Genomic DNA, 16,228 nt, shown 5'->3' with positions numbered 1-16,228 from the left:
TGGTAAGTTGACATAAAATGATCCTTTGCTTCTCTATTCTTATGGCACATTGATAAAGAAAGAGATCTCTGAATTGAGAGCGTTTTTATTTAGAAAAATTTATTTTTGGCTGGTTCAGAAACCTTTAGGGCCCCATACACTATTTTTGTTTAGGGCCCCCAAAACCCTAGGGCCGGCCCTGTCAGTGTATTATTATATTATTCAATGTAACAATATAATATAATGATGTTGAAATTGTCCGTAATATTTCTCAGCTATTTTTTTTTTTTTTTGGATGAATGTAGGTTTTGAGAAGCAAGAGGCAAACAGAGGGGCAAATAAAAAAAATAAATAAATAAAAAAAAAGAAGCAAAGCGTGCTTACGTCAAGACGCAGCCGATACTGCATGAGGAAGTTTTTTCCCCTGGAATGTACCATCGTTATTGAAATAGGGGTGTGCTATTCCCTCTCACGTCCACTTAAATTATATTCTTGGCTTATAAAAGAATGTTTGTTTTGAGTATAAAATATCTGTAACACAAAAACTATTTTATTATTTCTTTGCACAGTCATTTATGTTTAGCTATGTTTGAGCGCAGATGATTTGGGTAACCCATTCGTTATAATGGTATAGTCCAGCGCTCAACGTTCTCCTTCCTTTCTCTCAGCTATCCGCCATAATGAGGTAAGAGCTCGATACCTGTTCCAAAAAGTCGCCAAAAACACGACAATGGTCTCCCATAGATTGACAAAATGTTGATCGTAAGGGTGTTTTCTTACCCAACTCATCCGTAGTTCACGGTGGGTGGGTTTGTAAATGAGTTTTTAACTCAATGTTTCGTGAAACGTGCAGGCCTCATGCGGCATCGTGTTCCACGTTGTGTTTCGTGTGCGTTCTAATAAACACATTATACTGCCAACAACACATGCGTGCTGTTATACAAGTTGAAGCTTAAATCGCTTTTACCTAGTGTGCTTAGTTTACTTACATAAGCGACACTAATAAAATGGTACTGTCATGTTTTTAAAGTATGTATTATTATAGTATTATGGTATTGCAGTGGGTTTCACGTTTGACGTTGTGTCTTGTTGGACAGCGCATTTTTTTAGATGTAGCTTTGAGAAGCACGTTAATTCCATAGGTTATAATGAGTAAAGTACTATTTCAAATATTGAAAGACCATTGTACCACCAACACATCTGTAAGGGTAACAATCTACTGCTTGCGTGTCCTGCAACATGAGGCTGACGAATAGTATTTGAAAAGTGAGTATTTCTGTATATTTAGTTTATGTAGTTATTTATTTTTTAGGCAATAAACGCAGCACATGTTTAAATATGTATTTTATAATCATACATGTAAATTAGCTCGGGTTAGTTAGCTGTATTATATGAATATATCCATGTATGTTCTGAAAAGTTTGTGACCTAATAAGTCAACAATAGATCACAAGTGTGTCTTCATTCTTAATGATGTGTATTAAATGTTTTCAGCATGCTCAGGCTGCAGAAGCGCTTGGCGTCCAGCGTCTTGCGCTGTGGCAAGAAGAAGGTCTGGCTGGACCCCAATGAAACCAACGAGATCGCCAACGCCAATTCCCGTGAGACATTTACTTCATAAACCCACAAGTGTAGCCTTTTTGTGTTTTAAACATGGGTTCATTAGGAAGCAACTATCACAGTTGTCTTAAAGAGATACTCTGCCCCAATCTTTTTCTGAACCCATATGAATGACTCTTGTGGAACACGCACAGAAAATGTTTAGCAGAAGTTCATACTGCCATTTTCCACTCAATGAAATCATATAGTGACTAGTGCATGTCAAATGCAAAAAAAGAACAAAACCACCATAGAAGTGCCATACAAGTAGTCAGTTTGAATATGAAATGTTGTCCATGACGCTTTTGGATTTGTGGTCTTGATACATTTATGGCACTTTATCCTTTTGAAACTTGACAGCCCCTGCCTGCATTTACTTTGGCTACATTTAGCAAGCTCCTCTTTTCCATGCAGTTAAACTGCTGCCGTCTTTAAAATGTATGCTTACAGCATCTCTCCGCTTGCTGTAGTACTAATCCTGTTTTTGGTTCTCTCGTTTTGTTAGGCCAGCAGATTCGTAAACTGGTGAAAGATGGTCTGATCATAAAGAAGCCCGTCACCGTTCACTCACGTGCCCGCTGCCGCAAGAACACATTGGCGCGTCGTAAGGGGCGCCACATGGGTATCGGTATGTTGAGCCTGCAGCATTCTTTCTATATGTTTAAAGATTTTAATATATATATATATATATATATATATATATATATATATATATATATATATATCGATCTCAGTACTATATTTGTAAAATGTACATGCAGAGTTGCCAAGTCATGTCCTTGCTTTGATTGTTTCTTTGGGTAATTGCTCTCAGGTAAGAGGAAGGGTACAGCTAACGCCCGTATGCCAGAGAAACTTTGCTGGATGCGTCGCATGAGAATCCTTCGCCGTCTTCTGCGTCGCTACAGGGAGTCCAAGAAGATTGACAGGCACATGTAAGTCACCTGTTTGCCATGGTTTGTGAATGAAGATCATCAAGGAAATGTTCAATCTTAAATTCAATCTCATATGTATATATATATATATATATATATATTTGGCAGATAGGAAATTGATTTTTTGGAACATATGTTTTTTCATTGTAACATATATATATTTTAATGATAAAATGAGTGCACGCTGGTACATACTGGTAGAATTTGTTGTGTTGCCTTTATTCTTAGTGATGATTCTCAGTGATTGACAATAGTGATTATTCAAATCAGAATTATGAAACTAAATGAAAATGTCCAGATTACAGTAATTAAACTAGGAAGATGAGCTTAATCCTCATGAATATCACAATACACAAAAAACAAGACTTTTATTCTATTCTTTTGTTCATAAAATCAAACATTTTGTTTTAATAGTTGTGGTGTCGATGGCTGCATATTTGTTATTTGTGATTCCAGGTACCACAGCCTGTACCTCAGAGCTAAGGGTAATGTGTTCAAGAACAAGCGTATCCTCATGGAGCACATCCACAAACTGAAGGCCGACAAAGCTCGCAAGAAGCTGCTGTCGTAAGTCAAACTTCATTAGCAGCTATTGGGCTATTTTCAAATAATATTTATCATTTCTCTATAACCTTGCTTTCTATTTACTACTTTATAAACACAGTTTAAATGCGATTCATTTAACTGCTTCAGTAGTATTAAATTGATTTAATTTGAAATGAAATTACGTTTTAGTTGAGAGGATTGGCTGTAAAAAAAAAAAAAAAATGTGTTATCTAATCCTGATAATATTTTTCTGTTTTCTCACAGTGACCAGGCCGAGGCTCGCCGTTCTAAAACCAGGGAGGCCCGTAAACGCCGTGAGGAGCGTCTGCAGGCAAAGAAAGAGGAGATCATCAAGACCCTGTCAAAGGAGGAGGAGACCAAAAAATGAGCATTCATGTCAAACATGTTTCAGTTGTAATAAACCTCCACAAAACTCAAAGCTCTGTGCTATTTGTATATATAGCAAATTTTCTTTTAAAGTAAAACAAAAGTCACATTGGATAAGAAACAGTACAGGTAGCTGAGAAGATGCAACACTTGTGAATATGGTGGGAACAATAACCAGTTCCATTCTTTAAAAATGTTCATTAATCGTATGATCTTTTAAGACTTTCGCCTTCTGCGTGTACTGCATATATCAGCGCTACCAGCGCCGATTGTGATTCCCGAACGTATGCCTCTTGAATCTGCAGTATGAAACAAACTGCGCTTCTGGTACAGTCCAGTAAAATCTTAATCTTATACTGATGTGCTAGTTATAAATGCCCAACTCAAAATGAAGAGTGCTTGAAAGTCTCAAGCCAGAAGTACAACATTAGGCTACATAATAGGGCTGCACAATTAAAGTAATCGAGATTACAATTGCAGCCATTTCAATTATATAATTGTGAAAAGTTTCAATAAGCATGCCATTTTGGTGTACTTCCATTGTGGCAAAATTATCTATTTGCAACATATTTTTTGCCTGTTGTGTGCATGAATGCAGAGGCAAATCTGATTAAAATCATTTCAGTAATGATCACTAATGCTGTGCAATTTATTAAAAATGTGAATAACTCATAGTTTTACAGAATATTAAAGAAATTCAGGAACATACTTCTCAAGCTGTTTTGAGTGATGCATAGCTTACATAAAGAAAATGGAATGCACCTGCCTCAGACAAAAGTATTTTAATGTAAATTATATTTATCAAAATTAATAATCACTGTTCAATATCAAAAGGAAATAATCAGCAATTAGGGGTTTTGTCAGAATCTGCCTCAACTACATTCTACAAAGTCACTGCAGAGGCAGTAAATCTTAAAAGAATTGCATTTCTCATTTCCAAATAATTCTTCATAAGTACTAAAAGAATTACTGGAATCATAACTGGAACTAGAACTGTTAAATTCCTCACAGTTCCCATCACTACTTGTGAAGCTAGGCTCTTAAGACTCAATGCAACAGTTTGACAAACACAATTGTCAATGTACTATGAGTTAGCACAACTGTTTTGTTTTTAAATGGCTTCTGAGGAAGTGAAAGTCAATTTGGCAACTTTCTTTCTTATGACCGCTGTAACCTACCACTCTTTTTTCTCTTTGTGGAAATTAATCTATTATTATTATTATTATTTTGCTGTTTAAGCAACTAGAAAAAAAAAATCTTCCATTCACTGAAATAGAAGTTTATCCTGCAGTAGTGTACTACTGATTTCCGAACCCAGAAACGTTTTAGTGTGTGGGGCATTGTCTTTCTGGAGAGCATTTGATTGGAGAAAAAAAATAACGTTTTCATATATCAAGTTAGGAGGAAACATATTTCTCTGTTCAAACGCACACATTCCTATAGAACACTGTTTCCGCCAAGACAAAGAAAAAATAATTTATTATTTTGAGATATCTCATTATTTTGAGAGATTTTCTCAATATTTATAGATAATATCTCAACATTTTGAGATAATATTGCATTATTCCAAGATTATTATTTAAGTATAATGACATCTGAAATTATTGAGTTGGTGTTTAGGGGAATCACATTTTTAGAAGTGGCCACCTCAAGTACATATAGAGTAATGTGCAAAAGTTTTAGGCACATATGATGTTTCACAAAAGCATTTGTCTGAAGATGGTTATTTATATCTTCAGCTTTAGTGTGTCAATAGGAAATATAAATGTTTGACTGCCAAACATTACTTTTGCAAATTGCAAAAATAATTAGAATAGAAGAACAGGGAGCCCTGCAACAGATGTCATGACCCCCACAAAACCCCCACTGAACATCATGTCAGTTTGAGATTACATATAGAGACAGAAGCAATTGAGACAGCCTAAGTCTAAGTGGATACATTTGAAAACGCCTTTTTCTCATTGTAGTGTGGACCGAGAAAATGGATGCTTTGGAAAATGATGACGCATTTTTATTCATGTGATCTATCCTACCAAAACAATCAAGATTGCACATTGTGTAATAGCGGCGCTGTTGTGCCTGATACTCACTTTGATAGCATTGTTAAAAAATAAATGTCACTTTGTACAACCTTCACATTCCGTTCCTTCCAAGGCAAAGGGAAGTTTACTCGTTACTTGATGTCTGGCAACGGAACACGAGGACAATTGCGTTTCAGACCGTACATGCAGCGGAGATTTTAGCATTTTCATACGTGGATGAGCAACTTTTGGAAAACGCTCTTTTGGAGAGCGTTTTGAAATGAAAATGCCATTTTCAAATGTATCCAGATTAATGTAGACGCAGCCTAAATAGTTTGAAGAACTGTGGAGAATTCTCCAAGAAGCTTGAACATCCGATCTGCCAACAACCAAGAAAAACTGTGTCCAGGTGTATCTAGGAGAATTGGGGCTGTTTTAAAGTGCAAAGGTGGTCACACCAAATATTTATTTAGCTTTTTTATGTTTACTGGTCTTTGTATGACATTAAGTGATAAATGAAAACTATTATTTATGCAATTTTTTCTGCAACATTTTTCTCAAGTGCCTAAAACTTTTGCACAGTACTATATTCAGTGCATCCGGAAAGTATTCACAGCGCTTCACTTTTTCCACATTTTGTTATGTTACAGCCTTATTCCAAAATTGATTAAATTAATTATTTTCCACAAAATTCTACAAACAATATCCCATAATGACAACGTGAAAGAAGCTTGTTTGAAATCTTTGCAAATTTATAAAAAAAATAAAATAAATCACATGTACTTTGTAACCCTTCCCAGACTGATGTATTTCAGTCAGTTTCTGGAATGTCGTTCGACCTTAGCATAGTGTGTTACTGGTTGAGACCTTTGAAAAAGTTGTATTTAGGTATTGATTTTTTGAACAGGGCTGGCAGTAATCAGGTCTGGGTGTGTCTAGTCCAGCTGAACCACATTATGAATGCAGTTTCATAGATTTGGGGATTTAGTAACTAAGGGGGCAAATACAGGACAGTGCAAATATTTTTCACAGCACTATATATATATATATATATATATATATATATATATATATATATATATACACACACACACACACACACACACACACCTAACAACAGAGAACAATTGTGACAATGGATGGCAATCACTGAGGTCTATCCAGAGGTGACACTTTAAGATTGGTTATATTAGTCAAAATTGCACCTTTAACTCCTATAATAGTACCCATTTTCCCTTCCGATGCACAGGATTGCTGCTGTGGCAAGAGCAATGGCTTTCTTTACATGCTGTGCTTGATTGTTCTGGATAGACTACTTAAAATGTTTTAAATTAATGAGATCTCAAAATGTTGGGATATTAATTAAAAATTTTTTATATTGTCTCAAAATTTTTAGAAATTGTTATGGAAACGTTCAAAGTGGGCTTGATTAGTTAATGATCAGATCTATTCGATCGGATCATGAAGATCACATTTTAAAGTGTAAACCGGGCCATTGACTGATCCAATCACAATGGAGATTCATTTGTTCATAGAATACTTGAGATGTAAGGAAATGTGATTGAAATTAAAATTACAACTGTCCCACAGCTGTGGCATCAATTCTACAACACCAAAAGTTTTGCCCCAAAGTTTTTTTTTTTTTTTTTTAAGAGTTAGCTTACTTAAAAGAGCATGCTAGAGATTAAATATAAAAAGAAAATCACTTGTAAGAAGACCATTTTTGTTGGGTGTCATTCCCAATCAAGCTGTAATTTTGCCAAATTATGCACAAAGTGTGAAAATATTATTTAATTGTTTGTATTGTGGATACATCAAATGTTAGATATGAAATTAGCCTCACAAGCAAGACAAAGAAGGCAGCTATTTTATTAAAAAAATTTGAAAATGTAATCTCCATTAGTTTCATTTCCACCACAGAATTTGAGATGTGCTGGAAATGACACTGGTGGGAATTTTCATGACTTTCAGAAAAAAATGACAAAATGACATAAATGTCCTTTAATGCATGTGCATACACTGTTAGACATTTATTGTAGCAAATTAATAATATATATATATATAATGTATGTGTGTGTGTGTGTGTGTGTTCAGGTTTGGGAGAGTTACAGTACTTTTGAAATGTATTCCACTACAGATTACAGAATACATGCTGTAAAATGTAATTTGTTTCATATTCCCTTAGATTACTCAAGGTCAGTAATGTATTCTAAACACTTTGGATTACTTCTTCAGCACTGGTAGATTTTTTCACTTGTTTTGACTATAAAATCTCAAGACAAAATACTCATGTTAAAAATACATTCTCTGAAAAACATAAGTATCTTATGCAGTGTTACTTTAAAAACAAGATAAAACAAATTGATCTTGTTTTAAGGATTTTTAGATATGTTTACAGGAAAACAATAAAAAAATTATTATAAAGAGTATGAGTTTTGCTCTAATATCAAAGGCCTTACTAGAAAAAAATAACATGATTTTTTTTTAAAAGTATCCCCTTTTCTCCCAATTTGTAATGCCCAATTCCCACTACTTAATAGGTCCTCGTGGTGGCACGGTTACTCACCTCAATCCGTGACACCTCCGCTTCTGAGATGTCAATCCACACATCTTATCACGTGACTCATTGTGCATGACATCGCGGAGACTCACAGCATGTGGAGGCTCATGCTACCCTCCATGATCCACGCACAACTTACCACACGCCCCATTGAGAGCGAGAAACACTAATTACGACCATGAGGAGGTTACCCCATGTGACTCTACCCTCCCTAGCAACTGGGCCAGTTTAGTTACTGAGGAGACCTGTCTGGAGTCACTCAGCACACCCTTCAATTCGAGCTCGCGACTCCAGGGGTGATAGTCAGCATCAATACTTGCTAAGCTACCTAGGCTCCCGATGTGAATTTTCTTGACAAAAAAAATATGGTAACGTGCATGTGAAATGGCTAGAAATAGCATTTTAGCTTAGTGTAAAGCTGATAATTTACACAAGGTTTATTTCTATTTCTGTCTGCTCATATGAATGTAACGCATCATAAGAAAGTGTTTCACCGCTGTTCAAATGCACTTTAGATCACATCATGTATATGTATAAATGTTTTCCATCTTAAAGGACTAAATATTAAATGAAACAGCTAACAATACAATGCAAAGTAATCTCTTCAGTAATCAAAATGCTTTTTGAATGTAACTGTATTCTAATTACCAATGATATAAATTGTAACTGTAGTGAAATACAGTTACTTATATTTAGTATTTTAAATACGTAATCCCATTACATGTATTCCATTACTCCCTAACCCTATATATATATATATATATATATATATATATATATATATATATATATATATATATGAGAGTGAGAAAAAAGTTCTAACAAGAATTTACTTTCTAGAAGCCCACAGATGCCAAATCAAAAATGGTAGAACTGTTTCCTCCTCATAGTGTGCATACTGCTGTTTAAATGTTTAGCATTGTAGAATGCAAATTGTTTACCCTATTAAGTACATGAAGCGATGTTCTTCTGTGAAATGATTACTGATTGATCAATTGTGTTGAGGCAGATATTCTTGCAGAGACACATGCACACTCGTCTGAGTTCCTGCTCTTCCTTACTGCAGTCTGTAGAAACTTGTAGAAGTACAAAAGCTGAACACTGATTTGACTCAACCATTTCTGAGCCTGTCAATCAGAACACTGGTTTGATACCTCATTTTGACCAAATTAAAAGGCAGCATATTGCAGCCTACTTACACATGTCTTGTCTACTAGAAGACAAGAGGGATAAAATGCATTGCACACAGTACCACTTAGTCTTTAAATTCATACCCAATCAGATGAAGTAACAAGTGTAAATCCCCCTTAGTTAAACGGTCTGATTTTTAGAATGTCTCTAAAGGTTAGTGTGCCCTCATTTCATTTCATCATGGATGGTAATTCATCAACTCTGATGATGATGCTGATCTCCTCTCAGCTCATCAGTCTCTCTCTGTTTGTGCTGAATGTCACACAGTCATAATCTCACACTTTAGACATAAAAGTGCAGGAGTGAAAGCCCCGCACTCGGCTCGCCTAAAGCCTTCTTTCTCTTCTTCGCTCTCCTCAGTGGACGGTGCGAGAGAAAGAGGCTACGAGGCAACTCCGCCCCTAGAGGAGACTGTGGCCAACCATCTATGCCCACCCTCCACCGCTGGATGGAAGGCCAGAGCTTCTCACCCATCGAAGCCGCGCAGAACCACATCAGCTCTCACCGGTCGCGCATACGCCGCCGCCAGTCAAGCTGCGTCAGCGCTGCATTCGATGGCGGTTCTACAAGTGTTTCAGGCCAAACTTCTCCGCTCTATGGACGAGTCTGGACCTGAACCCGACGCTTTTAAGGACCTACGCAGTGCTACGGACGTAGCTCTGCGAGCCACAAAGGAAACCGCCCAATCCATTGGCCGGGCCATGGCTAATTTGATCATCCTTGAGCGCCATCTGTGGCTAACGCTAACGGAGATGAAGGACGCGGATAAGGCACCCTTCCTTGACGCACCTGTCACTCCGAGTGGCCTGTTCGGACCTACGGTGAGAGATTTCACGGAGCGCTTCACTGAGGCGCGGAAGGATTCGCAAGCTATGCATCACTTCCTGTCTAAGCGCTCCAGCTCATCTCAAAAACCGCCCCAGCAGCAGCAGCGAGCCAGGGCAGAGCCGCCCGTCTCCCAGCCGAAGAGCAGACCTGAAAAGGACGCTCGACGCCACTCGCGTTCCGCTGGCCGAAGAAAGCCGCAGGAGCAACGAGGCCCTCGACCCAGAATCACCCTGAACACAGATCCTCGTAAGTCTTCCTAGCAGCAGGAAGAAAGAGAGGGAGTACGCGTCTCGCAAATGCCGGACCGCTCCCCTCGCAAACATTTAAAACATTACCCAGTCCCCTTACAGGCGGCTGGAAATGTCTATACAGCAGTCAATGGGCCAGTCATAAAACTCGCTCACCTGCAATCAAACGCCGTTTTCACGGCGACACACAGAAATCACCAAAAGAGTCATTTTCTGCCTGTGTCACTAAGGGTTCACATGTCCACACTAAAGTGCGCATTCCCACATATCAGTACTGTCCAAACAGTGCCAAACACCTCCCCAGCTCAGGCTGGATGTCTCAAAAATGTAGTTCGTGTGCCTATTGTCATGTATGCACCACTACACACAAGCACTGTTCCCACAGTTATAAACACTTCCCCAGTAAAAACGGGAAGTGCTATAAGTGTAGCGCGTGTGCCTGCCGTATTGCACGCACCCCTACACACAGCTACCCACACAGTTTCAAACAGCTATGCCGCAAACATCACAGATGCAATGCGCGAGCTAAGAAACTCCCCGCTAAATGCGGAAAGCTTTATGAATGTGGCGGCGTGCCCATAATGATGAATGCACCCCCACATCAAAACACTGTTCATACAGTTTCAAGCACCTCTCCGACTCATGCTGTGAGCATTTCGGAAATAGCGCATGTGCCTGTACTCTCACACGCACCTCTGCACTCGGCACTCAATACGGCTGCTCAGCGCACCTGCGCCTCTGAGAGCCGTAGATTCTGTGTTAGCACAAAGCGATTTGCCGGCGGGGCCCAGTCACTGCGACACGCCCCAGCCGGCATTCAGCCCATATCTGTGCGAGCAGAAGCCTGGGAAAAATCCCGACATGCCGAAATGGGTTTTGAACATAATAAAACACGGATACTCACTTCAATTCGCTCGCAGACCACCCCGCTTTTCAGCGGTGGTCGAGACGAAAGTGAGGAAAGATGTGTCACATGTTCTACGCACCGAGGTGCTCAAACTGATAGAGAAGGGCGCTATAGAAACTGTTCCTCCCTCTTTGAGCGAGGCGGGTTTTTACAGCCGCTATTTTCTCGTCCTGAAAAAGGACGGTGGCCTTCGCCCCATCCTGGATCTCAGACATCTGAACAAAGCGTTAATGATTCGCTCGTTCAGAATGTTAACAACCAAACATATCCTCGCGCAAGTTCGCCCTGGGGATTGGTTTCTATCAGTGGATTTGAAAGACGCTTACTTTCACATCCCGATAGCGCCTCACCACAGGCCCTTTCTGAGATTCGCTTTCGAGGAACAGTCATACCAGTACACAGTACTACCATTCGGCCTATCATTGGCCCCCGTACATTCACGAAATGTATGGACGCGGCACTTTCCCCTGAGACAGCGGGAGTGCGGATACTGAATTACCTCGACGATTGGCTAATCATAGCACAATCAGAGGTTCAGTTAATGACACACAGATCTTGGACTATTAGCCATTTACAATGCCTGGGTCTGAGAATAAATTTTGCAAAGAGCGTGCTATCCCCCAGCCAGAATATTTCTTTTCTGGGAATAGTGCTAGACTCAGTGCAGATGACAGCGCGCCTCTCATCAGAGCGCGCGCTCTCTATTCGACGCCTTGCAACATTGTTCAGAACGGGCGCGCACGCCCCCGTCAAACGATTTCAGAGACTGCTCGGTCTCATGGCCTCGGCATCAGCTGTACTCCAGCTAGGATTGCTGCACATGCGTCCTCTCCAGCGCTGGCTCAAGAGCCGTGTCCCCACTCACGCGTGGCGCTCGGGCCACTTTTTGATCAGAGCGAATCACGGCTGTATAAAAGCCCTGACGCCCTGGAAAGCCATAAACTGGTATCAAACCGGCGTGAGTCTGGGCGTGAATACGCGGAGGAAAATGATCACGACAGATGCCTCCAAAATAGGATGGGGGGCCCTTTACGAGGGCAGGCCTGTTTCCGGCTTTTGGTCAAACCCGGAAAAGCGCCTACACATAAACTGTCTGGAAATGAAAGTGGTCGCCTTGGCTCTCAGAGCCCTGCTTCTGTACCTGCAAAACGAACACGTCCTGGTCCGAACGGACAACATGACGGTAGTTTCGTATATAAATCGCCAAGGTGGACTCAGGTCAAGCTCCCTGCACTCTATGGCCAGGGAGCTCATCCTATGGTCACAACACCACCTGCGCCGCTAAGGGCAGCGCACGTGCCAGGCGCCCTGAACCAAGGAGCGGACATGCTATCCAGAGACAAAGTTCTCCCAGGAGAATGGTCTCTCCACCCTCTGACGGTTCAGTGGTTATGGCGAACCTTTGGCGAGGCAGAGGTCGACCTCTTCGCCTCCAAGGAAAACGCGCACTGCCCTCTCTTCTTCTCAAAAAGCACGGACGCGCTTGCCCAAGTTTGGCCGAGCCACCCCTTGTATGCTTTTCCCCCGATCGCGATGCTGCCTCAGGTCATCAGACGGATCAGGGAGGTGAAATGTGCAGTGCTCCTGGTAGCCCCAATCTGGAAAAACCAGACGTGGTTTCCAGAGCTGGTACAGATGATGCAATCTGCCCCATGGCCGATTCCGCTGAGGCAAGACCTCCTCGGACAGGCCAGCGGGATGATTCTTTATCCCCGCCACGATCTGTGGGCCCTCCATGCATAGCCCCTCAACGGGTTCCCGAGAACCTCCCCAGTGGAGTTCTGAAAACCATTACTGAGGCGCGAGCCCCCTCTACGAGGCGCTTGTATGCCCAAAAGTGGAAAGTGTTCAGTGACTGGTGTGATACCAAGAGCTTGAACCCCAAAACGTGCGAGATACGAAGTGTACTCGCCTTTTTGCAGGACCTGCTGGAGGCGGGCCGCACACCCTCCACGCTCAAAGTCTATGTGGCTGCCATAGCGGCGTCACACAATCCTGATAAAGGACATTCATTAGGAAAAAACGATCTGATCGTTCGTTTCCTAAGAGGCGCTAGGAGGATGAACCCTCCTCGTCCACCTTCGGTGCCGATCTGGGACCTGGCCACAGTCCTGGACGCACTCAAAGGTGCCCCGTTCGAACCTCTCCGAACCGTGCACCTCAAGCAGCTCTCGCTCAAAACCACGCTCTTGCTGGCACTCGCTTCAGTTAAAAGAGTGGGTGACCTGCATGCGCTGTCATCAAGCGCGCTGCTTGCCTGGAATTTGGACCTAACGACTGCAGAGTTGTCCTTAGGCCAAAGCACGGGTATATTCCTAAGGTGCTCTCTACACCCTTCAGAGCACAGGTGATATCTCTGGCAGCGCTATCGTCCTCAGCAGACGAAGGTGATGCAAATTTACTCTGCCCGGTCAGGGCGCTCAGAGTATATTTGGAACTTTCTGCCCTGTTCAGACAGACAGAACAATTATTCGTATGCTTTGGCGGCCGAACTAAGGGTCTCGCTGTCTCAAAGCAATGAATATATAGTGGATAGTGGATGCTATAGCGCTAGCTTATGGAGCCAAGGGCCTTCAATGCCCCTTAGGCGTCAGAGCTCACTCTACGAGGAGCATGGCCTCCTTGTGGGCATGGTCGAGTGGGATACCCATTGAAGATATTTGTGCGGCGGCAGGCTGGGCCTCGCCTTCGACATTTATCAGGTTTTATAACCTACAGGTACCCTCACTGCATTCCAACATTCTATCAGTCTGACTGTGGAATGAACTGGAGTATGTATATGCTGGGCATCATCTCCTCCCTTATAAGGTCCGTCTCTGACCGACTTAGAGGGTTTATTATGCGTACCAGTACACAAAAGCTCAGTACATGAGATATGTGCTTGTGTTTGTACAAGGAGCCCCTACCTTGAAGGCAAGGGCTCTGTCATACCCCACTATATAGCTCGCGCTGGCCGGCTCGTGGAATATCACTTTGCTTTAAGGCTCAGGCACCTGCCTCTGGCTTTATAGAGGGAAGTCAGCACGCACGGCGCTTTACATGGTGTTCCCATAGCGTAAGCTACTTACGCAATAGGAGAGACCTCTCGATAGGGAACGACTCGGTTACTAACGTAACCTCGGTTCCCTGAGAGGAGGGAACGACTATTGCGTAAGCTGCCGTGTCTGTGCTTGGTCAGTTCGCTTCAGTCGATTGAACCTAAAAGAACTGGCATGACGGGACGCTCATTATATAGCCCTCATATGCTAATTTCAGCAGGCTCTGAGCGCTGAATGCGGACGCGCCCCCATTGGTCGCGCGTTCTAAGTCGCCCCGTCACTGGTTCGAGCAGTTGCCGCAGCACAGCCAATGACCGAGCTGCCTCGCTCATCACTGTCTGCTGTGCAGCTTGCAATGCGTTTTACATAAAAACTTCAATATTTCTCGAGAAACTGAGTTTTCCCATAGCGTGAGCTACTTACGCAATAGTCGTTCCCTCCTCTCAGGGAACCGAGGTTACGTTAGTAACCGAGTCGTTTAGTGTTATATTACATACTTGTAAGAACGTAAAACTTCCTCAAGAAAAACAATTCCATAGAAACTGAATAGGAGTAATTCCATCAACGAAACACTGAATAAAACAAAGCTTTGCACAAGTTACACACGTAATAGTCAAACTAAACACACAAGAGAAGCAAGTGATCCGTCGTTAATGGATTAAACTAAACCTAACCATGTGTGGAAGCGATGCCCCCTTTTGGAGACTGCGCAACCCCCTTTTGGAGATCCCGCCCCCATTTGGAGATCTGTGGAGCGTGCACCGATGCGTGCTCAGCCAAAAGACGTATTGAGTCCGCAAAGGAGGCACACGTGAGCTCCCTTCTGAGCTCTAAATATCAAATGGGACACCCTACATTCTCGTGGACTTCATGGGAATTAGCAAATGACTGCCTCGAGACTGCAAGTCCACATAAATTGTGCCATTTGGGACAGGGCCAGATAAGTTTCTGACAAGGCCTCAAGCAGCAACAGTCTTCCCAAAATTAGAGTTGCACTTTTGAAGTTTTAAAATGAGGGACACAGGGGATCATGGCCCCTAACCACATCCTCCACATTTTGAGCAATAAGTGTGTTGAGTTAATATGTGTTATTAATAGAAATTGTATATCCTTTCTTATATGCTGAAATTAGAACTGTCCTGACCCCAGACCCTTAGAACTGTAGCCCAAGACAAATTCCCCCCCCGGGGGACATTAAAGTATATTTTATCTTTATCTTATCTTATCCCTGACTTGAGATATATATATATACATACACACACACACACACACACACACACACACACACACACACACACACACATCTGACTGGCGTCCTGTTGCTCTGACCCCCATCATCAGCAAATGCTTTGAGAGGTTAATCAGAGATTACATCTGCTCTGTTCTGCCCCCCTCTTTGGACCCATTGCAGTTTGCCTACCGCAACAACCGCTCCACTGACGATGCCATTGCATCTACACTACACACTGCTCTCTCCCATCTGGAAAAAAGGAACACATATGTGAGAATGCTGTTTGTAGACTACAGCTCAGCATTCAACACCATAGTGCCCTCCAAGCTTGATATGAAACTCCAGGCTCTGGGCTTAAACAGCTCGCTGTGCAGCTGGATCCTGAATTTCCTGTCAGGCAGACGTCAGGTGGTTAGAATGGGCAGCAACACCTCCTCATCACTGACCCTCAACACTGGAGCCCCGCAGGGCTGTGTTCTCAGCCCACTCCTGTATTCCCTGTACACACATGACTGTGTGGCAACACATAGCTCCAATACCATCATTAAGTTTGCTGACGATACGATGGTGGTAGGTCTGATCACTGACAATGATGAAACAGCCTACAGAGAGGAGGTGCACACTCTGACACGCTGGTGTCAAGAGCACAACCTCTCCCTCAACGTCAGTAAAACCAAGGAGCTTGTTGTGGACTTCAGGAAGAAAGACGGAGAACACAGCCCCATCACCATCAATGGAGCACTGGTGGAGAGAGTCAG

At 42.0% G+C, this 16,228-nt stretch overlaps 1 protein-coding gene across 1 annotated transcript; it reads left to right on the top strand.

The window, feature by feature from the left end:
- Nucleotides 1-621: 621 nt before the first annotated feature.
- On the top strand, nt 622-3,498 carry LOC127633118 (60S ribosomal protein L19). The gene is made up of 6 exons (XM_052111996.1): nt 622-664; nt 1,474-1,580; nt 2,084-2,206; nt 2,393-2,513; nt 2,970-3,080; nt 3,324-3,498. The coding sequence occupies exons 1-6, from the start codon at nt 660-662 to the stop codon at nt 3,445-3,447; spliced, it is 591 nt and encodes a 196-aa protein (XP_051967956.1). The 5' UTR covers nt 622-659; the 3' UTR covers nt 3,448-3,498.
- The last annotated feature ends 12,730 nt before the right edge of the window (nt 3,499-16,228 follow it).

The sequence above is a fragment of the Xyrauchen texanus genome, chromosome 40 (genome assembly GCF_025860055.1).
Source record: "Xyrauchen texanus isolate HMW12.3.18 chromosome 40, RBS_HiC_50CHRs, whole genome shotgun sequence".
NCBI classification, from domain to species: Eukaryota; Metazoa; Chordata; class Actinopteri; order Cypriniformes; family Catostomidae; genus Xyrauchen; species Xyrauchen texanus.
Note: the sequence above shows the minus strand (reverse complement) of the source record. Positions and strands in the feature narration are given on the sequence as shown.